At 38.0% G+C, this 27400-nt stretch overlaps 3 protein-coding genes across 5 annotated transcripts; all 3 read left to right on the top strand.

The window, feature by feature from the left end:
* The first annotated feature begins 2744 nt into the window (after positions 1 to 2744).
* On the top strand, positions 2745 to 7301 carry LOC141376554 (E3 ubiquitin-protein ligase RBBP6-like). Of its 2 annotated transcripts, XM_073916522.1 has the most exons (7): positions 2809 to 4017; positions 4217 to 4316; positions 4420 to 4495; positions 4734 to 4822; positions 4899 to 4995; positions 5099 to 5238; positions 5334 to 5600. In XM_073916522.1, the coding sequence occupies exons 1-7, from the start codon at positions 3858 to 3860 to the stop codon at positions 5503 to 5505; spliced, it is 834 nt and encodes a 277-aa protein (XP_073772623.1). In that variant the 5' UTR covers positions 2809 to 3857; the 3' UTR covers positions 5506 to 5600. The 2 variants fall into 2 exon arrangements, with proteins under 2 accessions (XP_073772624.1, XP_073772623.1); XM_073916523.1 differs by lacking the exon at positions 4899 to 4995 and having other exon boundaries at positions 2745 to 4017; positions 5334 to 7301.
* A 2631-nt stretch (positions 7302 to 9932) lies between these two features.
* Positions 9933 to 17107, top strand: LOC141376702 (general transcription factor II-I repeat domain-containing protein 2-like). The gene is made up of 2 exons (XM_073917238.1): positions 9933 to 11621; positions 17006 to 17107. The coding sequence occupies exons 1-2, from the start codon at positions 9933 to 9935 to the stop codon at positions 17105 to 17107; spliced, it is 1791 nt and encodes a 596-aa protein (XP_073773339.1).
* Positions 17108 to 22095: 4988 nt separating this feature from the next.
* Positions 22096 to 24015, top strand: zgc:174355. 2 transcript variants are annotated; one of them, XM_073916526.1, is made up of 7 exons: positions 22096 to 22421; positions 22623 to 22722; positions 22831 to 22906; positions 23146 to 23234; positions 23311 to 23407; positions 23511 to 23650; positions 23746 to 24015. In XM_073916526.1, exons 1-7 carry the CDS (start codon positions 22262 to 22264, stop codon positions 23915 to 23917), a joined length of 834 nt encoding a protein of 277 aa, XP_073772627.1. In that variant the 5' UTR covers positions 22096 to 22261; the 3' UTR covers positions 23918 to 24015. The 2 variants fall into 2 exon arrangements, with proteins under 2 accessions (XP_073772627.1, XP_073772628.1); XM_073916527.1 differs by lacking the exon at positions 23311 to 23407.
* Positions 24016 to 27400: the final 3385 nt, after the last annotated feature.

Genomic DNA, 27400 nt, shown 5'->3' with positions numbered 1-27400 from the left:
CCACACTGCTCCGTCTAACATGTTTTAGTCCGTTACTAACCTGTACAGTGGCTTGTAGTGCTATGGACAACAACATTTATCAGTGATAATAACACGAGGACTGTTTGAATAATTCAAAACATAACAATTTATTAGTCAGGTAAATGTGTATTATGCCAATTCAATCAGTCAATTCATAAAAGATCAATAAATACATCAAGTTACCAAAGATAAATCCAAGATTAAAAGATGCATTCCTGACTTTAAAATATACATAACATGGAGCATAAGCTCCATGTTACGGGCTGATCGGGGTAAGCAGAATCGCGCTGAGCCTTTCTCAAACCTTACCTTAAGTAATCCAAGAATTCCCTCAAGGACAGGGGTGTGTGCATAACAAAAGACATTTGCATTTAGTGCTGCCTGTGGAAAAGTCACACCCTTCACAGTGGTTCAAAAGATGCCTGAAGTTATATATTTATTGTTTTGATTATGTCTATTTCTGAGAGAATGAGACCATTGTACCAATCGCACTGAGACATTTCAAATGATATCAAACATGATAGATAAAGTCACTTAGGTTAATCTGGAACATTCAAACATTGAAATGACCATATGTGTGAGTTGGGGTGGTTGAAGCCGAGTTTCAGCAGACTCAGATGCAAATGCAGCAGGAATTGGTTTTTCCCGCATTCCCACCTGCTGGGTTGTGGTCAACAGTCTCTGTTTTCAGCTCATGTTTTGAATTGTCAAAGACATCAAAAATATTTGTAATATTTCAATTCTTACATGGGCTTATTTTTGTGATGAAGAAACCCACAGTAATGATAATAAACGAGTGGATTGTGACAGATCCACAGATGCTTTCAGATTTGTGCTCATCATCTATGAGATTTATCCTTTCTCTTTTTTTATTACAGGTTTTTACAATTGTTTTGCCACAAATTTCAGAACTTTGGTGTCAATTTTCAAAAGTCTAGACACAAAATTCACAACCTTTGCCAAAATTGTACATTTTTGCAAAACTTTTAACTCTTTTTTCAAATGCTTGGATACAACACACACAAGTCAAACATACTTTATTCATTGAACTCAGATCACCTTTTCAATATAACACAATTAAACTTCAAATTGATCCCATTTCAAAATGCAACTCAAACATTACATTTGAAATAACCATGTATTCATTTACTTCACATGATGTTATTATCAACTGATACAAGCACTCCAAATGATGAATAACTGCTGCATTATTGTTGATGTGGGGAAACTGATGTACAATATTACATGTTTAGATGATGAAATAATCAGGATAGATCAAATGACATCAGTTACCACAGAAGATGACCCAACTGAACTACATTACAGTTTTTCTCGATTGCTTGGATGCAGTTGTCAACTGAAACTCCACCTTTTCAAAACAGTTAACACACAGCCCTAAACAGCAGTACTCATGGTCAAAATGACACATTATGCTTGCAAAAGGCACACATCGTGTCAAAACATTTCACATATGCAACAAAAGCTAGTTTTACCTTCAAACAACACAACTTGCAAACAAGTATATGAGCTCTTTCAATTAATCATTACACAATGCACAACAAAATACAAAACTCAAAATGCACCACCATTGCTTGCCATTGTAGCTTATAGCCAATGGCATTTGTTGTCTCTATTTGGGCTGTCAAATTCGCCTTTTTGCAAAGAATTGGATCAAGAATAAGATGTGCTTTGATTGAATTCATATTGAATTCATGACATTTTTCAAACTGTGGCTGAAAACTGAAATACTGTATATAAAAAAAACAGACAAACGTAATAAAATACTGTAAATATTAGAGAAAACACATCTAAACTAATATACAGTCAAATCTATTGGGAGTATAGGACATAGCCATATTGACCTCCTCCATCAATGCTGGCACAGAACTACACAGACCTTCCATCGTTTTTATAAGGTTTGCAGACTGATGGCTAATTGAAAATTTGTGTGAAGGAGTGTCAAACCGGTGCTTCAGTGATTTCATACTGATGTTGGTAGTTTTTAATAGTTAGGAATAGATGGATTCTGATTGGTTACCAAAACTAAAACAATGGAGTTTGGACTGCTTGAATGACATCTGTGTTAACTTTTTGGAAAAATGGTGGGGAAAATGTGTCAACCCAATGAGAAAGGGTTTACACATTTGCAAGACCGGTCCTCTGCTCTGCTGGGATAGTGATAATGAAAATGAAGAAGAACCTAGTTTCTTTAACCAGGTCAAAGCAAACTAGAAAAACTGTATCTATAGATGTCTTTATTCATCCTTAGTCCATATTTATGGTTTCTTTGTTCTGTGTACCACTTTTACAGACAATGTTTATATATTTGACATTACTGTAAGAAAGCCCAGTCACAGCAGACCAATGTCAGGCCTGGATTTACATTGACAGAAGGTTCTTTCCAAGATTTCTGAGTAATGAAAACACCACTGAAATGTAGAGGAGAACCCGTGACCAAATCCACAAGACCAGACTGATGGTAACACAAAATCCCAAAATAGAAATCTGATATATAGAAATATATGCAAATTACATATGTGACATAATAGTTCATATGAATTTTACATATATAAAATATGTTATACATGTCAAAATATTGCCATTTGTTAAAATATTAGAATTACAAATATGTAGATATATGTTACGTATATATATGATCCATTATGTTATATATTTTACCCCTACAAATATATATAAATGATATGGTTGAAAAAAATATAAACAATGATTTTTTTCACTATTTTGACAAATTATTGACTATTATGACATTTTATAATAATGTAATTTGCAGATGGGACCATATATCATGCCATTTATCAGCTTTCTATATGGGGACGTGAAGTGAGAAAAAAAATACAGTAAACCTACATTATGATGGAATGAATAAAACTAGTTCAGTATATCCACTGTCTGCACTGTTTCCCTTTACACTTATAGACCATAATGAATTCTGTATCATATATTTTAAACAACAATATTTAATGATTGTTAATGATTGTTTATTGAAGCGATGTGCATCTTGTGTGCTGCTGGTGATCTAAAGTAGTGTTCCTGTAGTATTTGTATTATAAAAGGATTATGTGAACCAATGATCCTGCAAATGCAAGACTTCTTTAAGGGAATGAATGCTGTATGCAGAACACTGGAGAGTGTTAAAAGTAGTGACTGTTTAGGATTTTGTGTCTAGAGTTTTTTTTAATTGACATCAGGGTTCTGAAATTTGTGGCAAAACAATTGGAAAAAAAACTGTAACACATAATGAAGATCAAGGGCAAACAAATAAATGATGAGCTTAGAGAGTTTTAAATCATTTTAACATACAGAGATGAACATTTGTAGAAAATACATTTAAAGGTGTTTTTAAAAAGTGTTAAATTACTTTAAAACGGAAAAACAAATCGCCAATAGGTGGCAGCAAGAGACCTCTTTAATCGAGTGAAGCTTTAAGTGATTCATTCAGCCACGAATCACTGATTCAGTGACTCGCCCGACTCTATACAGAGTCCTGAATCATTCGTGTAAGGAAACGCCACTGTGTATTATTCAGAGATGGCCAACTGTTCTGCTGTTTATTTTATTATTATCATAGTAATGATTTCACTATTATTAATGAGAAAATAACGCGGAAGTTTTTAGCGCCTTGTCACGTGATCGTCAACATCCATGGCAACGGTTCTATTTGTGTTGTTTTGAACTTCGCTCATTGGCATCTGATCTCGGCGTCCTTCTTGGCTACTGATTCCCAGATTATTGATTGTTGGATACATCGATTGATCGTCTGCTTCTCCCATCATTCAGGTTTGACCCTTGTTATCACACTGTGGTTTGTATTCAGTATGTCTTGTGTTCATTACAGGTTTCAGAGTCGACTCACCTACGACTCGCTCCAGTTTGAGGGCCTCAACATCACTGCGGGAGAGCTGAAGCGACAGATCATGAGGCGCGAGAGGCTGAAGTTCTGCCAGCTGAAGATCAGCAAAGCCCAAACTGATGAAGGTGAGATGAGGAAAAGCCACTTAAACTATACTACACTAACATTAGATGTGTTATCAGACAGACTTGTAGAAGCTGACATGTGTTATCATGACTCTGATGGTGACATATAGTGATGTTTTGAGTGTTTTAAAATGCTAATGGCACTCAAAGTATACTATGGTAAATGATTATTAATATATAAACTTTATTTTGCTGTCAGAATACACAGATGATGATGCTCTCATCCCCAAAAACATGTCGGTCATCATCAGACGGGTCCCTGCTGCTGGACTGAAGTCCTCCAACAGAAGATTTGTTGGGTAAGTCATGTGAAATGAGCGCAATCATCCTCTGATAGATGTTATATCAAGAGTTTGAGTCTGTCTGTGGTGTTTTAGTCACACAAGCTCCTTTGTTTTGCAGCCATCAAGCTGGACCATCAGCTAAATCTTCTCAAACTGGTGATTCTTCACTCCTCTCACTGGAGCAGCTGTTGAAGGTATTGAACAACTGATTAATTCACCCCACTGTGCTGCTCTGTATTGAACTGCAGTGTTTGCATTTGAGGCGTCATAATGACATGTAGTGCAGAATATAAATACACAAAGTAAAACACACAAACGCACACACACACACACACACACACACACACACACACACACACACACACGCACACACACAGCTTCTTAGGCAGACCAGTAAAATAAAATTCTAATGTGCAAATGCCTGTGAAACAGACTGAGAATCTGGCTGAGGCAAAGGCATCAGAGGAGGACAAGCTAAAAGCGGTGATGTACCAGTCCAGTCTGTGCTACTACTCCAGCAGGTGAGCGTTCAGACACTGACAGGTTTGGTTTGTGAGAAATGTTAGAGCTGATTCTCATGGTTCTGATGTTCATCAGTGAGGCCATGACACTGCTTGGGCTTCTTCCACCCAACTATGTCTGCTTTCACTGTGGGATCCCAGGACACCACATTAGGCACTGCCCCTCTAAAGGGGTAACTGGGTTTTCTAAGCTTATGGTTGCTGTGAACTTGAGCTCTTGTCTCCATCAGTCAGATTGTTTGCTCTGTCGTTTGACTGTCACTCATGAATTCACAGGGCAGCAGCTCTGCTTCGCATAAGCGCATCCGGAGGAGCACAGGGATTCCCCGCAGCTTCCTGTTGGAGGTGGACGACCCAAACCGAAAGGGAGTCATGATGGACGGCAGCGGCAAATACGTCATTCCCATCATAGACGCGTGAGTAAACTGTACTTGGCATTGCAGCATGTTCTATTGTTTGTGAAAATCTCACATTATGTCTGCTTGTGTGTGTTTGCGCTCGATCTGTTCAGTGAGGCCTATGCTGCTGAGAAGAAAAAGAGGCCTTCCTTCTGCCAGACCAAGCCGCTGCCCTCCTCTTCCTCAGCTGGTGCAGCATCTTCAGTCCAGGATGCCAGAGGGAAACGTTCCCGCTCCCCATCTCCACCAGAGACGCACGGAGACCAGAAGAGACCACGTCACTGAGAGACCTTTACTCAAGAGACCTGGAGCCGACGTGAGCACAGTGTATATATTGTACATAGTTTATGAATAAAACTTAATAAAGATTATAGCAGCATAAACTGTGGACTGGTTGACCTTCACACAATACAGAAACACAACAGAAAATGATCAACACATTAAGATAGAAATGATGAACAAACATGCTGCGGGAGAACCAGTGTGCTGTCCTGCTCACAATCTAAAACTTTTAGTTAAAGTCTTTTAAATGTTAATCAGAAAAAAATAAAACGCTGAACAGATTTTATAGTATTCAATAGTTTTTCTCATAAAGGGGAAAAGTTCAAGAAACATGGAAGAAAAGGCGGCATGTACATATTTTTAAAAATCCATTGGAATGACAAAGATGTGCATGCTCTAATAAGTCATTTTGGCTGTGTTCATATGGTGTCCTTTGGTGGTTTCTATTGCTGTTGTTGTTTACTGTTCAGCTGACTTAAGCAAATAGATTTCTTTAAAATGTAGCTATTAAGGGAAAAAATAATGTATCTTTATATATATATATATACACACATGGCCTCGCTGTAGGAAGGCTGCTGGTGGGAGTCCCGACTGGGTCAGATGGCATTTCTGTGTGGAGTTTGCTTGTTCTCTCCGTGTTCATGTGGGTTTCCTCTGGGTGCTCCAAACCCATGTGCTATGCTGTAGGTGAATGAATAAACTAAATTAGCCATAGTGTGTGTGTGTGTGTGTGTGTTTGTGTGTGTGAATGAGGGTGTATGGATATTTCCCAGTACTGGGTTGCAGCTGGAAGGGTATCCGCTGTGTAAAAAATATGCTGGATAAGTTGGCAGTTCATTCCGCTGTGGCGACCCCAGATTAATAAAGGGACTAAGCTAAAGGAAAATGAATGAATAAATTGATTGATTTTATTTAACAATTTTAACAAAAATATACAAACAAGTCCAGTTTGACATTCATATCTTAAAAACTGTCGAGGATAAAATACACAATAAAGCCACAGGCTGATTTCCTTCGTGGTCATCGATATTCTTAAAAAATGAACGAGCAAATCATAAAGTGCAAACATCATCAGCTCAGAAACTCAGCACAACAAAAATCCTCAACTTCAACCGTAAAACAGCCATTTTTTAATTTCCTCTATAAAACTCTCAAATTGAATCAATTTAAAACTCCTCGGCAGTATATTCCAAGCAACAGTACACAGAAAAGACTTTCTACCTGTTTCACTATTAATTCTACAAGGACAAATACCCCTGCTACTCGCTCTTGTAGAATGACAGTGTACCTCACTAACTAAAACTTGATAAGTAAATATTTTGGGACCATTTTCTTTAAAATCTTAAACACCATCACCAATTTCAGAAAAGTGACCCTTTTTCCAACTTTTAATAAATTAATTTGACTATAATATTCATTATTTAAATGTGTCAGTAGAAGTACTTTGATAACAATTCTGCAACTTATTTTGGGCCGTCTGCAATTTATTTTTCATTTTTGTGGAACTACTGCTGTACCAAAAGACTGCAGCATAGTCAAAGTATGACTGCACTAATGCACTAGCCAATATTTGTAAAGTTTGGGTATCTAAGAGCTCTGTCTGTCTTGCTAAAAACTTAATTTTAGAACTTTTGATTGGACTATAACAGCCATCTTCTCACCTGTCAAATTACTGTCTGAAATGGAACCTAAATATTTCCCTTCATGTTTGTGTTCATTAATTTGATGCTCTACTTTTACCTCTGATCTGACACTTTTTCTCAGTTTCGCAGCTGAACCAAATAAAATAAATTCTGGTTTACACAAGTGTAAGGACAATTTATTAAGGTTAAACCATTAAGAGACTTCCTCAGTTTGTTCACTTATTTCATTTTCAATAAATTCCTTCCTCTCATGAGACACAATTATTGCTGCATCATCCGCATTTAACAAAAGCTTTTTTGAACGGGCCATTTTCAAATCATTGATGTATATTAAAAAAGCAAAGGACCTAAAACACTGCCTTGTGAAACCCCATAAGAAACGGTCGAATAATCTGAAAACACACCATTTAAATCTACTATTTGACATCTGTTTTCAAGGTAAGACTTCATGCATTTACAGGCCAAAACACCAAAACCCATTGCCTTTACTTTTAAAATCAATATCCTGTGATTGACTGTATTGAAAAATTTTTGCAGGTCTAAGAAAACCATCCCACTTAACTTCCTTTATCCATATCGCTCTTTATATAATTTGTTAATTAAAAGAAACTGTTGAATCAGTGGAATGATTTTCCTAAAACCCGATTGAAACTCTACAATACGTCACATTTTAAACAATATTTTTCAATGTGCTAATAAATAACTTTTTCCCTCCCTTTTGACAAAGCACTCAAAATTGATACCAGCCTAGAATTATTAACCTCAAACCTACTACCTTTATTAAAAAGAGGAATAACTCTTGCTTTTTTCAACTTTACCTTGACAAATAGAAAAATTGATAATATGTGTAACCATCGGAGTGAAGCATTTAGGGAGTCTTTGAGGGAACTGCACTGGAATATTATCTAACCCTGTTGCTTTACTATTTTGAAGTGTTATTAATTTCTTAAATATATCCCCCTCCTCTATTTTATTAAACAAAACTTTCTAGATTAAAACTGCATTTGGCATAATACTCTATAATATAATTTATCAATAAAAATGCCATTTTGTACTGGAAGCTTTTTAACCGTCAATATCAGGTGGTATTAAAAAATAATTAACAATGTCATAGTCAGATATAATTAAAACAAACATGATGAAGCCAGTAAATCTGGTTGTGACCTACCCGTGTGTTACTTTTGTTTCTGATGGGGCCAAAAATTATAATGTGCCATTTATGTTTAAAGTAAAATTATTCTCTATATATATTTTTTAATTTGATATATTTTCAATTAAATTCAATATATTTCTGTCTAAGGCATATTTTTAAAATATAGACATGAAATTGAGATGATTTTTGTATTTTTGTTTACAAATAAACTTTCTGAAGTCTGCTAGTAAACTTTTAATTATTACTTACTATTAATAATGCATAGTCATCATACATCTCTAAATCTTTATTTCTTCAGTTTTACAGTTAGAAAGACAAATCAAAGTTAAAAAAAAAAAAAACTAGTGTAAAAGTCTGCGTCTCTCTGTGTCGCTCAGGCTGCACTGCAGTGTCTATTCACAGGCACGATCCCACTACTGATCGGCACGGGAGCTTTGACCTGCTCCGTTTCCGACCTGGGCCGGTTCACTCCTCCTTTAACGACCTGGCGGTCCCAAGCTCACCCAGGTGCACCATATTGATACCGAACTTAGTGTGGGCACCCGATCGACATAGTCCACTGCAGTCCAGAAGCCCTGAGCTCAAGCGATCCGCAGCCTCAGCCTCCCAGTCAGGGGCGGACTGGGACAAAAATTCGGCCCTGGCACTGTAGCCACACCAGCCCACATTACCACACCGACACAGCCCCACAGACGGACACGCACATTTCCTACTTATATTGGTGTACAGATGGTGAAATAATATAAGCAGAACCATATATATCTAATAGATATTTAAACATTTAATGTATGTGACTAGAACAAAAACAACCTGTTTATAACAAATTCATACAGTAAAACTAAATTAAAATAATATGTGAATCTCGTAGAGTCTGTGTGCTACCTGTTTATACCATTTGTCTGCTATTTATTATAGAAGTAACCTGTGAATGTGTATCAAACACACACACACATACACACACACACACACACACACACACACACACAAACACACATACACACACACACACACACACACACACACACACGCACACACACACACACACACACACACACACACACACACACACACACACACACACCTTTACAAACAAATGGACATGCAGCACTACATTCAGCATACTTTTGTTCATAAACAATACTTGTCATTCCCTGAAGTGTTGTTCTTTATTGGCACGGTCTATAGCAGGGGTGGCGAACCCGCGGCTCGCGAGCCGCTTGCGGCTCTTTTACTGCTCTTGTGCGGCTCAACCTCTCGCGCGATTTAACATACATTAACCAATTGACTAACGCCCCATTCACACGGTGCTTCTGCGTCTCTTTCTGCTTTTGTGCGGCTCAACCTCTTGCGCAATTTAACATATAATAACCAATTGACTAATGCCCCATTCACACGGGGCTTCACGTTGCTCGCTGCAGAAGCTGGGAGTAGCTCAACTTTTCAAGCGCTTACGGACGCGTTAGCCAATCAGATCGCTGTATGCAAATACACCTGCTAGAAAGTGGCCTATTGCTGACTGAATTTTATTTTCTGCCGCTTCCATTCAGACACGCCTTCAGTCAAGGGTTGACACTGAAGCCCCGTTTGATTGGGGCGCAACACGAGTGACGTGCAGTTCGTTAATATCAATCGTCATGGCAGAGTCAGGAAAGCGTACAGCTAAGCGTAAATACGAAGATGAGCGCAGAACATTTTTATCTGAATGGGAGGATTTATATTTTTTTGTTGAAAGAAATGGAAAGCCATTCTGCTTGATATGCCAGACTTCGTTGTCACATTTTAAGGCTTCAAATCTCGAGCGCCATTTCACCTCTCTCCATTCTGCCGTAGCCCGGGAATTTCCCAAAGGCAGTGAACTTCGCAAGCACAAGGTAAAGACACTGAAAGGTCAGGCAGAAAAGCAAACTCAGCTTTTCCGAAAATTTAGTAAGCATTCAGAGACGGTCACATTAGCATCATATCAGCTAGCATGGAACATTGCTCGTGCAAAAAAGCCATACCTTGAAGGAGAATTTGTTAAAAAGTGCCTCAGTGATGCTGTTGCTATTCTTTGTCCCGAAAATGAAAATTTGAAACGTTCAGTAAAGGACCTTCAACTGTCACGACACACTGTTGAACAGAGAATATCGGACATTGACAATTCAGTAGAAACACATTTACTGTCAGATCTTCAGAAGTGCCAGTATTTTAGCATTGCGTTGGATGAGTCATGCGATGTTCAAGACAAGCCACAATTGGCAATATTTGTACGGTTTGTGTCAGAAGACTGCACAATTAGGGAAGAGCTGCTTGACATAGTGCCGCTGAAAGACAGAACTCGTGGCATCGATCTGAAAGAGACACTGATGACTGTTGTTGAGAAAGCAAATCTGCAGTTATCAAAACTAACAGCCATAGTCACGGACGGAGCTCCAGCCATGCTGGGATCTGAGAGAGGTCTTGTAGGGCTGTGTAAAGCTGACGACCGTTTTCCAGCATTTTGGACTTTCCACTGTATTATCCATCAAGAGCACTTGGTGTCTAAAAAGCTAAACTTAGACCACATTATGAAACCTGTGCTGGAAATTGTCAATTTTGTACGCACACATGCTCTCAATCACAGACAGTTCAAAAATCTCATTGATGAACTTGATGAAGACCTTCCATCTGATCTGCTTTTTCACTGTGCCGTGCGATGGCTTTCAAGAGGACATGTGCTTTCTCGTTTCTTTGAGCTTTTGAATCCAGTGAAGCTGTTCCTCGCAGAGAAACATAAGGAATATCCTGAGCTACATGATCCCCAGTGGATTTCAGATTTGGCTTTTTTGGTTGACGTGCTGCATTATCTGAATGGACTGAATGTGGATCTGCAAGGGAAGTTAAAGATGCTGCCTGACCTGGTGCAAAGTGTTTTTGCATTTGTCAACAAACTCAAGCTGTTCAAGACACATCTACAAAAGAGAGACTACACACATTTTCCAACCTTGTTGAAGGCAAGTGGACAAAAAGCAGAGGTTGTAAAAGGGAGTACTGCACGGTATGCTACGCTGCTTGAAAATCTTGAGCAAAGTTTTGAGGAAAGATTCTCCAACCTACGACAAAAAAGACAACAGATAACATTTTTGATCAACCCATTCACTGCTGAATCAGGCTGTTTAAAAGCCCCTTTAGTGGAAGATGAAGCAGCATCTCAGCTTGAAATGATTGAACTTTCTGAGGATGACAGACTTAAAAGTGTCCTGAGGGAAGGAACCGTGGAGTTTTGGAAGATTGTGCCCGTTGAGAGATATCCCAATGTCAAACAGGCTGCACTCAAACTGTTGTCAATGTTTGGGTCAACTTATGTCTGTGAATCACTTTTTTTGGACACTGAAACTAGTGAAATCAAAGCATCTCTCTGTTCTTACTGACACACATGTGAAAGAGTTACTACGAGTAGCCACAACTGAATACGAGCCAGACCTGAAAAAGATTGTGGAAACCAAGGAATGTCAGGTGTCCCACTGAGTCAAGTAAAATGAGGTAGGCTAATTTAAATCCATGAAAACTATTGCGTTATATAATTAGGTGTATAAGTTATTGTGACAGATATACTGTTGTTTGCGCATCTGTTGTGTGGCTCTTTGCAGTGATAAAGTTTTTTTTTTGGCTCATCATGCCAAACAGGTTCGCCACCCCTGGTCTATAGACTATGTTGACAGTAAACACATTGTCTGATTCTACATCTTCTCATCCATTTTACCTCTGTAACTCTGCAATTTTAATATGTCTGTATGGCTGTCTGAGATTATAGTTGTTCCTCACTCTTGCCTGACTCTTACTGTGTCCATGCTTCTTGCTGGTCTCTGCAGTCACTGTGTCATCATTATTTGAATCACTGCTTATGCTAGGCTTGACTCATTCTAGTTTTGAATAAATATGTGCTTATGAAACAATTATAGGTGACCTAAAGAATAAATATTAACAATTATGGCCTATTCTACAGTTAAGCTCAAATGTAACTATGTAGACTTAACTACATTTTTTTGTAATGAGTTCACCTCTACTGTAGAGTTAACTACAAACCCAAAGTACAGTGTGTAACGTTTATTTGTTTTTTTCTACCTCTACCACACTCCTTTCTGTCTCTGCTAGGCCTACCGTAGCATCCTTTCTCACAGCACTGGTATTGGCAATACCCTAGTTAATTAACACAGTATAGGATGTAAAGATTGCAGCAAAATGTTTTCTTACTGACTGCTCTGAACATTTGAATAACAGGGTTTCTGCAGGTTTCTTCAAATCAAATTTAAAACATTTCAAGACCCTTTTAAGACCATTATGAATAAAATTTTAGACTTATGCAGGGCTAAACACAAAGGATTTTTTCTAATGGTCTGGTAACTTTAGTAAATAGTTTTTGTATTAACTGAAGATAATGTAAAGGGATTAGTTGCTTTATTTTTCCTTCCATGATTAGGGAATTTAATTTGGAGAATTTGCTGAAAATAATGTAACAGCTGTTTTAAACTGAATCTCTTTGCAATAAAAAAAACTGATTTGGCCAGATTGGGTAGCTTTACTTGGATAAAGGGAAATTAAGAACTGTTTAAAATGATTTAAGACCTACAACACAATATTTCAGTGAACTTAAGACTATTTAAGGCCTAATATATATATATTTTTTTTTAATTTAAGACATTTTAAGACTTTTTAAGACACTGCAGAAACCCAGTATACAAATTAATACAATTAAGTAATAACAGTTGCACCGAAATGAATAGAATATAAAGCAAAAATGAAAAAAGCAGCAATATTTGTGTGTACCAGCGGATTTGCACATTTTTAATCCTTCATGATATATAGTTATTTGTGAAATTATGCTGAAGTGTTGCTAGTGCTGCAGCATTTGTGTGTAAAGGTGTGTGTGTGTGATACACATTCACAGGCTCCTATCATAAGGGTTAATTTATTTTTAAATTTGAAGTGTTTCTGGCAATCAGTAATCTCATACCCCTTGTTGATTGTACATGGAAGAGTTTTAGTATCTTTATTTGTATAAGTTTTTTCTGATTCCTTAATTTGTTTATTTTAATTTGTTGTAGACCACACCAACCCACAAGGATACCCAAAGTGATTGATAGCACTTGCATACTCAGTACTTGTTGGAAACGTTGTGGAAAGAATAAAGAGTCAAAATAATTCTGGATAGATTGAATCTCATTTCCCTGACAATGAGATGATTATGTACTGTAACCTATGCATGTATTTAATGTAATAGTTTAAAGACTAGCTATGTGTTCAGAGTTCACAACAAATGCATACAGTACTGTGGCTATAGCTTTAAGTTCTTTTGAATGTTAGAATATATTCCTAGTAGCATACAGCAGTCTGTATAACAGAAATCACATTAATTGCTGATAATGACATTAAAATGTGCAGGAGTTCTACGCTAAGCTGACAACTGTTAAACACAATGTAACGTTAGTCACTGTGTTTAATGCACTGTCACAAACTGTCAGAAGTAGCGTGAATGGCGAGACATTTACTTGGTATGTTTTAGTATAATGAATTAGAAGTACATTTTCTGTTTTCTTACCTCCTCTACTGCGCTGCTGTCCTCCGACGCAGCAGCCGAATGTTCGTATACATTTCAGTAACTTTATGCATTTGGCAGCGTCTGATTTTAGCCAAGTGGTGCTCGCTGCAGAGCCATTTGGGCAAGCTGAGCTCCAGTGAGGGGGAGCTTGAGCTTGAGCTCCACCTTTTTTGCACTTCTTCTACGAGTGATGTCACTGGGGGTAGGGTTAGGGGTGGGGTTGGTGTACGCATTAAAACAGCTTACAGGAGGCAGAGCGAGAGCTCATGCTCCCCCTCGCTGGAGCTCAGCTCTGCTCAAATTGCTCTGCAGCGAGCACCCTCTCGATTTTAGAGCCCTTTTGCGCTCTTTATCTGAGCTTTTCGGCCCTGCCTTTTCTTTTTACGGTCCATCTCTGACAATTAGCTTGTGTGGCACTTATTGTTTGTTTTACATTCTTGCTAGATTTTCATTACGTCCGCGTAACCTCAGATTGGGTCGGCCCCTCTCAAAACCAGCCGGTCGTCGCCGTTTGGACCAAATGCTCAACATTTATTATTATTATTATTATTATTATTATTATTATTATTATCATCATAATATCACATCTTGTAAGAGATAAAAGCTTGTAAAAGCATGTAAAAACAATACATAAAAAAAAAATTAAAAAAAAACCTGACCGGCCCACATTTAAAAAATGATCCGGCCCTTCTGGCATTTGCCAGAATTGCCAGATGGCCAGTCCGCCCCTGGCCATAGGTCACGGTGATAACTTGTTGCAGAAGTATAAATCAGCCTGAACTTTTCACTGTTTTTGACAGAAATGTGACAGTGAAACCCCTATATGACTGTTCATGTCTGTACATGATAAATGATTATGTGTGCCTTATAGTAGGGGAGAGCGGGGACGAAAGTAACGCTGGACGAAAGAAACAAAGGCCAGATAACATTGGCTTTCCAGGCTATGACAGCATATTCAGCCCGTTACTGTAACAGCAGGGCAGGAGTGGGATTTCTTTTCAGCCCTGGAGTTTCAAGCCTTAGACCGGCCCACCTCTGTTCACGACTGACTATATTAAAATAAGGTCATTTGCAATTCAGTTTCTAAAGACACTATCACGTCTTTTTCAAGGAAACAGCTGCATTAGAACTTCAAATGTTTTTCATAAATATGAGAAGATTAAAGGGTAGCTAAATCTCCAAAGCTATACTTTAAACATCACATTGTCCCTTCCTGCAATATCTGAAAATATATTCTGTGCAAAATTATTTATAGATATGCAGTCTTTTGTAACGGTGGTCACACAAAAAAATCTAAATAAAATATGTACACCCACATAAGTAACCCAAACAGTATTATATTGTCCTCCTAACACTAAAAATGAAATAATAATAATAAAAATAACACTTTACTCAGGAGAGGTTAGAGCAGCAGCATCACAACACAACATGCTGACCACTGGACCACAATGTCGCTGTTATGTTGGTGAGTTTGGAAGAATAAATAAGTATTGCGCTGGTTTCTGCAAGACTCTTTTAACCACAGTATTACTTTCTATTGAAGGCTTAATCTTTTTCACCCCTTTTTTATATTTCTGATCAAGTTATGTCAGATTTATTAATGTAGTGAATCATCTGATTTTCATTGAGCAGGTGTAATATTCATTAATATTAATTATTCAAATTCTTTTTTCACTAAGGTGCCGCTGTTTAAGGTCGAATGCTAAATGATCATCATTAACCTGCCGGCTGCGTTTTGCTGCCTGCGAGAAAATAAATAAAAAGAGTGAGGCTATGGTCAAATAAATAAATGAAAAAAGTGCGACTGCTGAGAGTGCAAGCAGCTAGGGACACCGGCCCTCGCGGCCAAAAAACTTTCCCGGTGCTCCCGATTAGCCAATCCAGGCCTGTGTAACAGGTATAGAAATAATAGTTCACTTTATTTATAGAATTACACAAAATGTGTGTTTTACCTGAAGTGTTTATTAAGTATACCTGCTCCTTTAAATTTCTGAGAAAGCTTAAGTTTTTTAATTTCCTGTTCTGCACCCGCCTCCTCCTTTTCTGTACTGACTGCACATGGGAGAGGTGGGTGTCTGCAGCTCTAATTAATCTTAAATCATATTTACTTGACTTTTGAAGCCAGTTTTTATGTTTCAATATTATGTATAACTTTCTTTTTCACATATTTCACATAGTTCGTTATTTTTGTGTTTTCATTTTAATTGAGGTTTTGATTTTTATTTGTCTGATTGAAGCATGTAAAAGTGATGAGGGCGAAGACACACTGTAAAATCTGTGCTTTTGTTTACATCAGGAGTGATTAAAGAGCCGTCACAACTGCTGATACCTGTCTGGTTATTCCCACAATAAAAAGAAAACACAAAGCAGAACCCTTGATAAAGCTGCCAAATATCAGATGATGGGTTCAAAGTAACAATGTGTAAATTATGCTTAAAGTGAAATTCATTCAATCATTCATTTTCATTTCGGCTTAGTCGCTTTATTAATCGGGGGTCACCACAGCGGAATGAACCGCCAACTTATCCAGCATAAGTTTTACGCAGAGGATGCCCTCCCATGTTACCCATTACTGGAAAACACCCATACACTACAGACAATTTAGCTTACCCAATTCACCTATACCGCATGTCTTTGGACTTGTGGGGTAAACCAGACCAACCAGTGAAAACCCACACCAACACGGGGAGAACTAAAGTGAAATTCTTCTATAATTTTTTTAAATACCACCCGATATTGATAGACCACACTTATGAGTTAGTAACCACAGCAAAACATATTTCTGTCTAAAACATCATCTTTTCAAAATATACTCATGAAATTGAGATAATTTCTGTATTTCTGTTTACAAATAAAATGTCTAGTCTACAAATAAACTTTTATTCATTCATTCATTTTCTTTTCAGATTAGTCTCGTTGGTTCACCACAGCGGAATGAACCCCCAACTTATCCAGCACGTTTTTAGCAGATGCCCTTCCAGCTGCAACCCATCACTCGAAAAAACTAAACTTTTAGTTATTTCTAATTATTAACACACAGTCATGTCATTCATCTCAAAACCTTTATTGCTTCTTTTTTACTGTTAGAAAGATATATCAGAGTAAAAAAAACAGGTAGTGTAAAAGTCTGCGTCTCTCTGTGTCGCTCAGGCTGCACTGCAGTGTCTATTCACAGGCGCGATCCCACTACTGATCAGCACGGGGGATTTGACCTGCTCCGTCTCCGACCTGGGCCGGTTCACCCCTCCTTAAACGACCTGGTGGTCCCGAACTCTCCCAGGGGAACCATATCGATACCGAACTTAGAGCGGACACCCGATCAACATAGTCCACTGCAGCCCAGAAGCCCTGAGCTCAAGCGATCCGCAGCCTCAGCCTCCCAGTAGCTTGGATTACAGGCGCGCGCCACTGAACCCGACGAGAGCTGAGAGAATCAGAGCTGTGGAGAATCTGATCATCACAGCGACCTCTAGTGGAGGAAAAATTAATGATGAATAAAAACTGACTTCATAGACTTATGACATTAGATAATAATAAACAGCAGTATGATCACAAATAAAAAAATTACAGTAATTAGTATCAACATAGTATTTTTGAACTAAAGATTATTATACCATATTTATTAGCCTTTACAACTCATTTTATGAGTGCCACAACATTCTGTTTTCTGTATCAACTAATAAAATGTAATAAATACTGTAGTATACTTTAGTTTTTTTTTTTACTACAGTAAAAGTGGTTTATTGTATCATAATACATATAGCTGTAGAAAACATATTACAGAATGGGTGATTTGTTTATATTAGGTGTGCATCTGCATAAAACATTACAATTATTTGCACAGCAGATCTCGCAACTCAATTTACAATTAGAGGGATACAAAGTTAGCTTTAGCTCTACTATAAAAGATCTGGGTGTCATATTAGACAGCAATCTAACTTTTAAAAACCATATATCCCATGTCACAAAAACTGCCTTCTTTCATCTGAGAAATATCGCTAAATTACGAAATATGCTATCCATCTCAGATGCAGAAAAGCTAGTCCATGCTTTTATGACTTCGAGACTGGATTACTGTAATGCTCTATTTGCTGGCTGCCCAGCATCCTCTATTAACAAACTTCAATTAGTACAAAATGCAGCAGCCAGAGTTCTGACCAGGTCCAGAAAATATGATCATATAACCCCAATTTTATCCTCCTTACACTGGCTGCCTGTTAAATTTCGTATTGAATTTAAAATATTACTTCTCACCTATAAAGCTCTAAATAATCTAGCTCCTGTTTATCTAACCAACCTTCTGTCTCGCTACGAACCAACTCGCTCCTTAAGATCTCAAAATTCAGGGCTTCTGGTAGTACCTAGAATAGCAAAATCAAGTAAAGGAGGTCGAGCCTTCTCTTTCATGGCTCCTACACTCTGGAATAGCCTTCCTGGTAATGTCCGAGGCTCAGACACACTATCCCAGTTCAAAACTAGATTAAAGACCTATCTGTTTAGTAAAGCATACACTCAGTGCATCACCTAGCGGGTTCCACACTGGCTTCTACATCTTGCTTATATACACTATGAACAGCAGCTACGCTAATTATTCTCTTTCTCTCTATTTTCACCTGGGGATATTCATCCCGAGGTCCTCAGATTAGGCGGAGTCACTGATTGGATCCAAGACCAGCGACGTGATGATCCCAAGGATTCCATATCCGGGACCAGGCCATATCCTGAGCTGCTGCTGCGCTGATGGTCGTGGGGAGTGGAGAACATGAGTCTGATTCCAGCGACGCTCCAGGGACAGACGAGTCTTCATTGAGGCCATCTTCCAGCATAAACCACGGCGAATGAAGTTCTGCACAAGACTTTTGGCCAGCGGAGAAATTAAAATGGTCGTGCCCAACTGAGTCTGGTTCTCTCAAGGTTTTTTTTTCTTCACTCCCATCAGGTGAAGTTTTTTTTCCCTCTCCGCTGTCGCCACTGCCTCGCATGGTTCGGGATTGGTAGAGCTACGCATCGATGAATTTGCTCTTCAGTGTTTGAACTCTCAGTAATGATTAAATCACACTGAACTGAGCTAAACTGAACTGAACTGAACTTAAACACTAAAACCTGAACCACACTGTTCCAGTTACTATGACCATTTATGTGAAGCTGCTTTGACACAATCTACATTGTAAAAGCGCTATACAAATAAAGCTGAATTGAATTGAATTGAATTGAATTACAAACAATCTACGAGCAGAGATAAATACAATATAAAATTCTGAAATCAAATGAACACAGCTTTGTTGTTTTTTAACAAGTCTAACAGTATTCAGGTACAGTAATGTAATATTCAAATGTACAATAATACTGCTATTGTCTTCATTTTTTTAATTAAATAAAATTATTTGCAATTAAAATTACAAATGATGCAATTTATTAAACCTAAAGCTTTTACAGTCGCAGGCCTCAGAAACACACGCAAACGCTAAATTATAATCCAGACTCAACCTTGTATTTCTTGTGATGTGACTATTGTGAATGATCATTGATGCTGAAATAATGCTCTGGGATAATTTATGTGATTTAAGGGATAATTGACCCAAAAATGTTAATTCATAATCGTCACAATCATATTTATGCGGTGAACTATCCATTTAAGATTGTGCAAACAGTGAACCTCTGAAAAAGTAAAGCTTTAATGTTTTAATTTTCCACTTAAATACCAGTTCCTCATCTAACATTCATTCATGCAGTGAATAACTATCATTAACTGAGTTACATATTTATTATTCAGTTTACTCTTACTCATCCACTAACTGTGGTGTCAGATGCGGTTTTGACCTCCATCAGTGTTTTTAACATCTATAAGACTCGACAGAATCTCACACAATCTGTGGCATAAATTGATAGACTGTTTCAGCTTTAGCAGCACATCATGCTGAATTACTGATCCTGAGCTGAACATTGTTTATACAAGTACCACAAGTTATTTAATCTGGTCTAAAGACTAAAAAGCTGTTTAATATTAAAGATAAAAGGTAAACTAAAACCACTTTGTCCTCTCTGACACTAAATATGTTTTAGCTGTTTTATGATAAAAAAATATGTTTGTGATTATTAATCTGCAACCAACAACCTGCAGTATTTTATAATATGGTGGCCTTTAGCGTCATTGTGCAATATATGAACTGTGGATTACACTAGAGGCCACATCTGCATCTGACACCATATTTAGTGACTGAAAAAGTGTTGATTCAATTAGTGAATGAATGAATGAATAAATGAGATACTCACTGAATGAGTGAATGTTAGTCGCTGAACTGCTTTTCTGTTGTCATTTAAAAGCTTTTCATTTCCTGATGAACTGTGGCCTATTTGACGAGATGTTTTGCTGTTAAACGGCAAATCATAAATAATTTAGTTATGAAAATATTGTTTCTATATGTATTAATCATTATATATATAATATATATGAGTCACTGGGCGTTGCAGGCACTGTTACTCAATGGTTCAGATCTTACCTCTCTGACAGGTCATTCAGGGTGTCTTTGAGGGGAAAAGTGTCCAACCTACAGCATCTAAACACTGGGGTACCTCAAGGCTCTGTTCTTGGGCCACTTCTCTTCTCCATCTACACGACATCTCTAGGACCAGTCATTCAGAAACATGGATTCTCCTACCACTGCTATGCTGATGATACCCAACTATACCTCTCTTTTCACCCTGATGATCCCTCGGTTCCAGCTCGCATCTCAGCCTGCCTGTCGGACATTTCACACTGGATGAAAGATCCTCATCTTCAGCTTAACCTCACGAAAACAGAAATGCTTGGAGTCTCTTCCAACCCGACTCTGCACCACAGTTGCCTTTAAATAGCACAACATTGTGATTAACTATTCAGTACAATAAACTTTACTATGTGGTTCTAAAATACTAAAGTATTTAGTTTAAATAACTATATTTTATTTGGGACCGTACTGCTGTTTATTTTTATCCAAACAGTGCCATAAGACTAATAAAAAGTCAACTTTACTTCATCATTCAGTTTTCCTCCACTAGAGGTCGCTGTGATGATCAGATTCTCCACAGCTCTGATTCTCTCAGCTCTCGCCGGGTTCAGTGGCGCGCGCCTGTAATCCAAGCTACTGGGAGGCTGAGGCTGCGGATCGCTTGAGCTCAGGGCTTCTGGGCTGCAGTGGACTATGTTAATCAGGTGTCCACACTAAGTTCGGTATCGATATGGTGCTCTTGGGGGAGCTTGGGACCACCAGGACGTGTAATGAGGGGTGAACCGGCCCAGGTCGGAGACGAAGCAGGTCAAATCCCCCGTGCTGATCAGTAGTGGGATCACACCTGAGAATAGACACTGCAGTGCAGCCTGAGCGACACAGAGAGACGCAGACTTTTCTTCCAGGAGCACTTACACATACAAAAAAAGAGGAGAAATACTAATTAATCTCTTTCCCTAATGTTTTATTGTTCTGACCATTCTAGATTTATAGGGTCATCATAATTGCATTATAACAGGCTTCATCAGGCAGTAAATCTTTTGGACTCTTAAAATGTTCTTTTGATTATCAGAAACAATAAATATCACACACTTCTGATCACTTCTACATTCACTGTAATCCACTGCCACAATCACACACACACACGCACACACACACACACACACACACACACACACACACACACACACACCCACACACACACACACACACACACATTGCTGTATAATAAAGCTTTGAACCAAACTTTGGATTTGGATGAGGCAACTTTAATATTTTATTGATTTTAACACATAATGAAGATCAAAGGCAAACATGAAGGGATTTACATTATAAACGCATCAGGAAATGATGAGATTAGAGAGTTTTAAATAATTTTTAACACACGGAAATAAACTTTTGTAGAAAATAAATTTGAAGGTGGCTTTAAAAAAAGTGTTAAATTACTTTAAAAACGGAAAAACAAATCGCCAATAGGTGGCAGCAAGAGACCGCTTTAATCAAGTGAAGCTTTGAGTGATTCATTCAGCCACGAATCACTGATTCATTGACTCGCCCGACTCTTTACAAAGGCCAGAATCATTCGTGTAAGGAAATGCAGCTGTGTATTATTCAGAGATGTCCAACTGTTCTGCTGTTTATTTTATTATTATCATAGTAATGATTTCACTATTATTTATGAGAAAATAACGCGGAAGTTTTTCAGCGCCTCGTCACGTGATCGTCAGCATCCATGGCAACGGTTCTTTTTGTGTTGTTTTGAACTCCGCTCTGTCATTGGCATCTGATCTCGGCGTCCTTCGTGGCAACTGATTCCCAGATTATTGATATTATTGATTGTTGGATACATCGATTGATCGTCTGCTTCTCCCATCATTCAGGTTTGACCCTTGTTATTACACTGTGGTTTGTGTTCAGTATGTCTTGTGTTCATTACAGGTTTCAGAGTCGACTCACCTACGACTCGCTCCAGTTTGAGGGCCTCAACATCACTGTGGGAGAGCTGAAGCGGCAGATCATGAAGCGCGAGAGGCTGAAGTTCTGCCAGCTGAAGATCAGCAAAGCCCAAACTGATGAAGGTGAGATGAGGAAAAGCCACTTAAACTATATTACACTAACATTAGATGTGTTATCAGACAGACTTGTAGAAGCTGTGATTTATTATCATGACTCTGATGGTGACATATAGTGATGTTCTGAGTGTTTTAAAATGCTAATGGCACTCAAAGTATACCATGGTAAATGATTATTACTATATTCAAACTTTATTTTGCTGTCAGAATACACAGATGATGATGCTCTCATCCCCAAAAACACATCGGTCATCATCAGACGGGTCCCTGCGGCTGGACTAAAGTCATCAAACAGAAGATTTGTTGGGTAAGTCATGTGAAATGAGCGCAATTGTCCTCTGATAGATGTTATATCAAGAGTTTGAGTCTGTCTGTGGTGTTTTAGTCACACAAGCTCCTTTGTTTTGTTTTGCAGACATCAAGCTGGACCATCAGCTAAATCTTCTCAAACAGGTGATTCTTCACTCCTCTCACTGGAGCAGCTGTTGAAGGTATTGAACAAATGATTAATTCACCCCACTGTGCTGCTCTGTATTGAACTGCAGTGTTTGCATTTGAGGCGTCATAATGACATGTAGTGCAGAATATCAATACACAGTGTAAAGCAAACAACAATACACACAAACACACACACACACAAACACACACAGCTTCTTAGGGAGATTTGAGGGTGTTTATTTAGAGCAAATCAGTGAAATAAAATTCTAATGTGCAAATGCCTGTGAAACAGACTGAGAATCTGGCTGAGGCAAAGGCATCAGAGGAGGACAAGCTAAAAGCGGTGATGTACCAGTCCAGTCTGTGCTACTACTCCAGCAGGTGAGCGTTCAGACACTGACAGGTTTGGTTTGTGAGAAATGTTAGAGCTGATTCTCATGGTTCTGATGTTCATCAGTGAGGCCATGACACTGCTTGGGCTTCTTCCACCCAACTATGTCTGCTTTCACTGTGGGATCCCAGGACACCACATTAGGCACTGCCCCTCTAAAGGGGTAACTGGGTTTTCTAAGCTTATGGTTGCTGTGAACATGAGCTCTTGTCTCCATCAGTCAGATTGTTTGCTCTGTCGTTTGACTGTCACTCATGAATTCACAGGGCAGCAGCTCTGCTCCGCTTAAGCGCATCCGGAGGAGCACAGGGATTCCCCGCAGCTTCCTGTTGGAGGTGGACGACCCAAACCGAAAGGGAGTCATGATGGACGGCAGCGGCAAATATGTCATTCCCATCATAGATGCGTGAGTAAACTGTACTTGGCATTGCAGCATGTTCTATTGTTTGTGAAAATCTCACATTATGTCTGCTTGTGTGTGTTTGCGCTCGATCTGTTCAGTGAGGCCTATGCTGCTGAGAAGAAAAAGAGGCCTTCCTTCTGCCAGACCAAACCGCTGTCCTCCTCTTCCTCAGCTGGTGCAGCATCTTCAGTCCAGGACGCCAGAGGGAAACGTTCCCGCTCCCCATCTCCACCAGAGACGCACGGAGACCAGAAGAGACCACGTCACTGAGAGACCTTCACCCAAGAGACCTGGAGCCGATGTGAGCACAGTGTATATATTGTACATAGTTTATGAATAAAACTGAATAAAGATTATAGCAGCATAAACTGTGGACTGGTTGACCTTCACACAATACAGAAACACAAAAGAAAATGATCAACACATTAAGATAGAAATGATGAACAAACATGCTGCGGGAGAACCAGTGTGCTGTCCTGCTCACAATCTAAAACTTTTAGTTAAAGTTTATTGAATGTTAATCAGAAAAAAATAAAACGCTGAACAGCTTTTATAGTATTCAATAGTTTTCCTCATAAAGGGGAAAAGTTCAAGAAACATGGAAGAAAAGGCGGCATGTTCATATTTTTAAAAATCCATTGGAATGACAAAGATGTGCATGCTCTAATAAGTCATTTTGGCTGTGTTCATATGGTGTCCTTTGGTGGTTTCTATTGCTGTTGTTGTTTACTGTTCAGCTGACTTAAGCAAATAGATTTCTTTAAAATGTAGCTATTAAGGGAAAAAAAATAATGTATCTTTATATATATATATATATATACACACATGGCCTCACTGTAGGAAGGCTGCTGGTGGGAGTCCCGACTGGGTCAGATGGCATTTCTGTGTGGAGTTTGCTTGTTCTCTCCGTGTTCATGTGGGTTTCCTCTGGGTGCTCCAAACCCATGTGCTATGCTGTAGGTGAATGAATAAACTAAATTAGCCATAGTGTGTGTGTGTGTGTGTGTGTGTGTGTGTGTGTGTGTGTGTGTGTGTGTGTGTGTGTGTGTGTGTGTGTGTGTGAATGAGGGTGTATGGATATTTCCCAGTACTGGGTTGCAGCTGGAAGGGTATCCGCTGTGTAAAAAATATGCTGGATAAGTTGGCAGTTCATTCCGCTGTGGCGACCCCAGATTAATAAAGGGACTAAGCTAAAGGAAAATGAATGAATAAATTGATTGATTGATTTTATTTGACAATTTTAACAAAAATATACAAACAAGTCCAGTTTGACATTCATATCTTAAAAACTGTCGAGGATAAAATACACAATAAAGCCACAGGCTGATTTCCATCGTGGTCATCGATATTCTTAAAAAAATGAACGAGCAAATCATAAAGTGCAAACATCATCAGCTCAGAAACTCAGCACAACAAAAATCCTCAACTTCAACCGTAAAACAGCCATTTTTTAATTTCCTCTCTAAAAACTCTCAAATTGAATCTCTTTAAAACTCCTCGGCAGTATATTCCAAGCAACAGTACACAGAAAAGACTTTCTACCTGTTTCACTATTAAATCTACAAGGACAAATACCCCTGCTACTCGCTCTTGTAGAATGACAGTGTACCTCACTAACTAAAACTTAATAAGTAAATATTTTGGGACCATTTTCTTTAAAATCTTAAACACCATCACCAATTTCAGAAAAGTGACCCTTTTTCCAACTTTTAATAAATTAATTTGACTATAATATTCATTATTTAAATATGTCAGTGGAAGTACTTTGATAACAATTCTGCAACTTATTTTGGGCCGTCTGCAATTTATTTTTAAAATTTTTGTGGAACTACTGCTGTACCAAAAGACTGCAGCATAGTCAAAGTATGACTGCACTAATGCACTGGCCAATATTTGTAAAGTTTGGAAATCTAAGAGCTCTGTCTGTCTTGCTAAAAACTTAATTTTAGAACTTTTGAATGGACTATAACAGCCATCTTCTCACCTGTCAAATTACTGTCTGAAATGCAACCTAAATATTTCCCTTCATGTTTGTGTTCATTAATTTGATGCTCTACTTTTACCTCTGATCTGACACATATTCGCAGTTTCGCAGTTGAACCAAATAAAATAAATTCTGGTTTACACAAGTGTAAGGACAATTTATTAAGGTTAAACCATTAAAGAGACTTCCTCAGTTTGTTCACTTATTTCATTTTTAATAAATTCCTTCCTCTCATGAGACACAATTATTGCTGCATCATCCGCATTTAACAAAAGCTTTTTTGAACAGGCCATTTTCAAATCATTGATGTATATTAAAAAAGCAAAGGACCTAAAACACTGCCTTGTGAAACCCCATAAGAAACGGTCGAATAATCTGAAAACACACCATTTAAATCTACTATTTGACATCTGTTTTCAAGGTAAGACTTCATGCATTTACTGGCCAAAACACCAAAACCCATTGCCTTTACTTTTAAAATCAATATCCTGTGATCGACTGTATTGAAAGCTTTTTGCAGGTCTAAGAAAACCATCCCACTTAACTTCCTTTATCCATATCGCTCTTTATATAATTTGTTAAATAAAAGAAACTGTTGAATCAGTGGAATGATTTTCCTAAAACCCGACTGAAACTCTACAATACGTCACATTTTAAACAATATTTTTCAATGTGCTAATAAATAACTTTTTCCCTCCCTTTTGACAAAGCACTCAAAATTGATACCAGCCTAGAATTATTAACCTCAAACCTACTACCTTTCTTAAAAAGAGGAATAACTCTTGCTTTTTTTCAACTTTACCTTGACAAATAAAAAAATTGATAATATGTGTAACCATCGGAGTGACGCATTTAGGGAGTCTTTGAGGGAACTGCACTGGAATATTATCTAACCCTGTTGCTTTACTATTTTTAAGTGTTATTAATTTCTTAAATATATCCCCCTCCTCTATTTTATTAAACAAAACTTTCTAGATTAAAACTGCATTTGGCATAATACTCTATAATATAATTTATCAATAAAAATGCCATTTTGTACTGGAAGCTTTTTAACCGTCAATATCAGGTGGTATTAAAAAAAAAATTAACAATGTCATAGTCAGATATAATTAAAACAAACATGATAAAGCCAGTAAATCTGGTTGTGACCTACCCGTGTGTTACTTTTGTTTCTGATGGGGCCAAAAATTATAATGTGCCATTTATGTTTAAAGTAAAATTATTCTCTATATATATTTTTTAATTTGATATATTTTCAATTAAATTCAATATATTTCTGTCTAAGGCATATTTTTAAAATAAAGACATGAAATTGAGATGATTTTTGCATTTTTGTTTACAAATAAACTTTCTGAAGTCTGCTAGTAAACTTTTAATTATTACTTACTATTAATAATGCATAGTCATCATACATCTCTAAATCTTTATTTCTTCAGTTATACAGTTAGAAAGACAAATCAAAGTTTAAAAAAAAAAACTAGTGTAAAAGTCTGCGTCTCTCTGTGTCACTCAGGCTGAACTGCAGTGTCTATTCACAGGCACGATCCCACTACTGATCGGCACGGGAGCTTTGACCTGCTCCGTTTCCGACCTGGGCCGGTTCACTCCTCCTTAAACGACCTGGCGGTCCCGAGCTCACCCAGGAGCACCATATCGATACCGAACTTAGTGCGGACACCCGATCGACATAGTCCACTGCAGTCCAGAAGCCCTGAGCTCAAGCGATCCGCAGCCTCAGCCTCCCAGTAGCTTGGATTACTGGCGCACGC

The sequence above is a fragment of the Danio rerio genome, chromosome 11 (assembly GCF_049306965.1).
Source record: "Danio rerio strain Tuebingen ecotype United States chromosome 11, GRCz12tu, whole genome shotgun sequence".
In the NCBI taxonomy this organism is placed as follows: domain Eukaryota; kingdom Metazoa; phylum Chordata; class Actinopteri; order Cypriniformes; family Danionidae; genus Danio; species Danio rerio.
The sequence above is the reverse complement of the archived record's forward strand: the minus strand, read 5'-3'. Positions and strand labels throughout refer to the sequence as shown.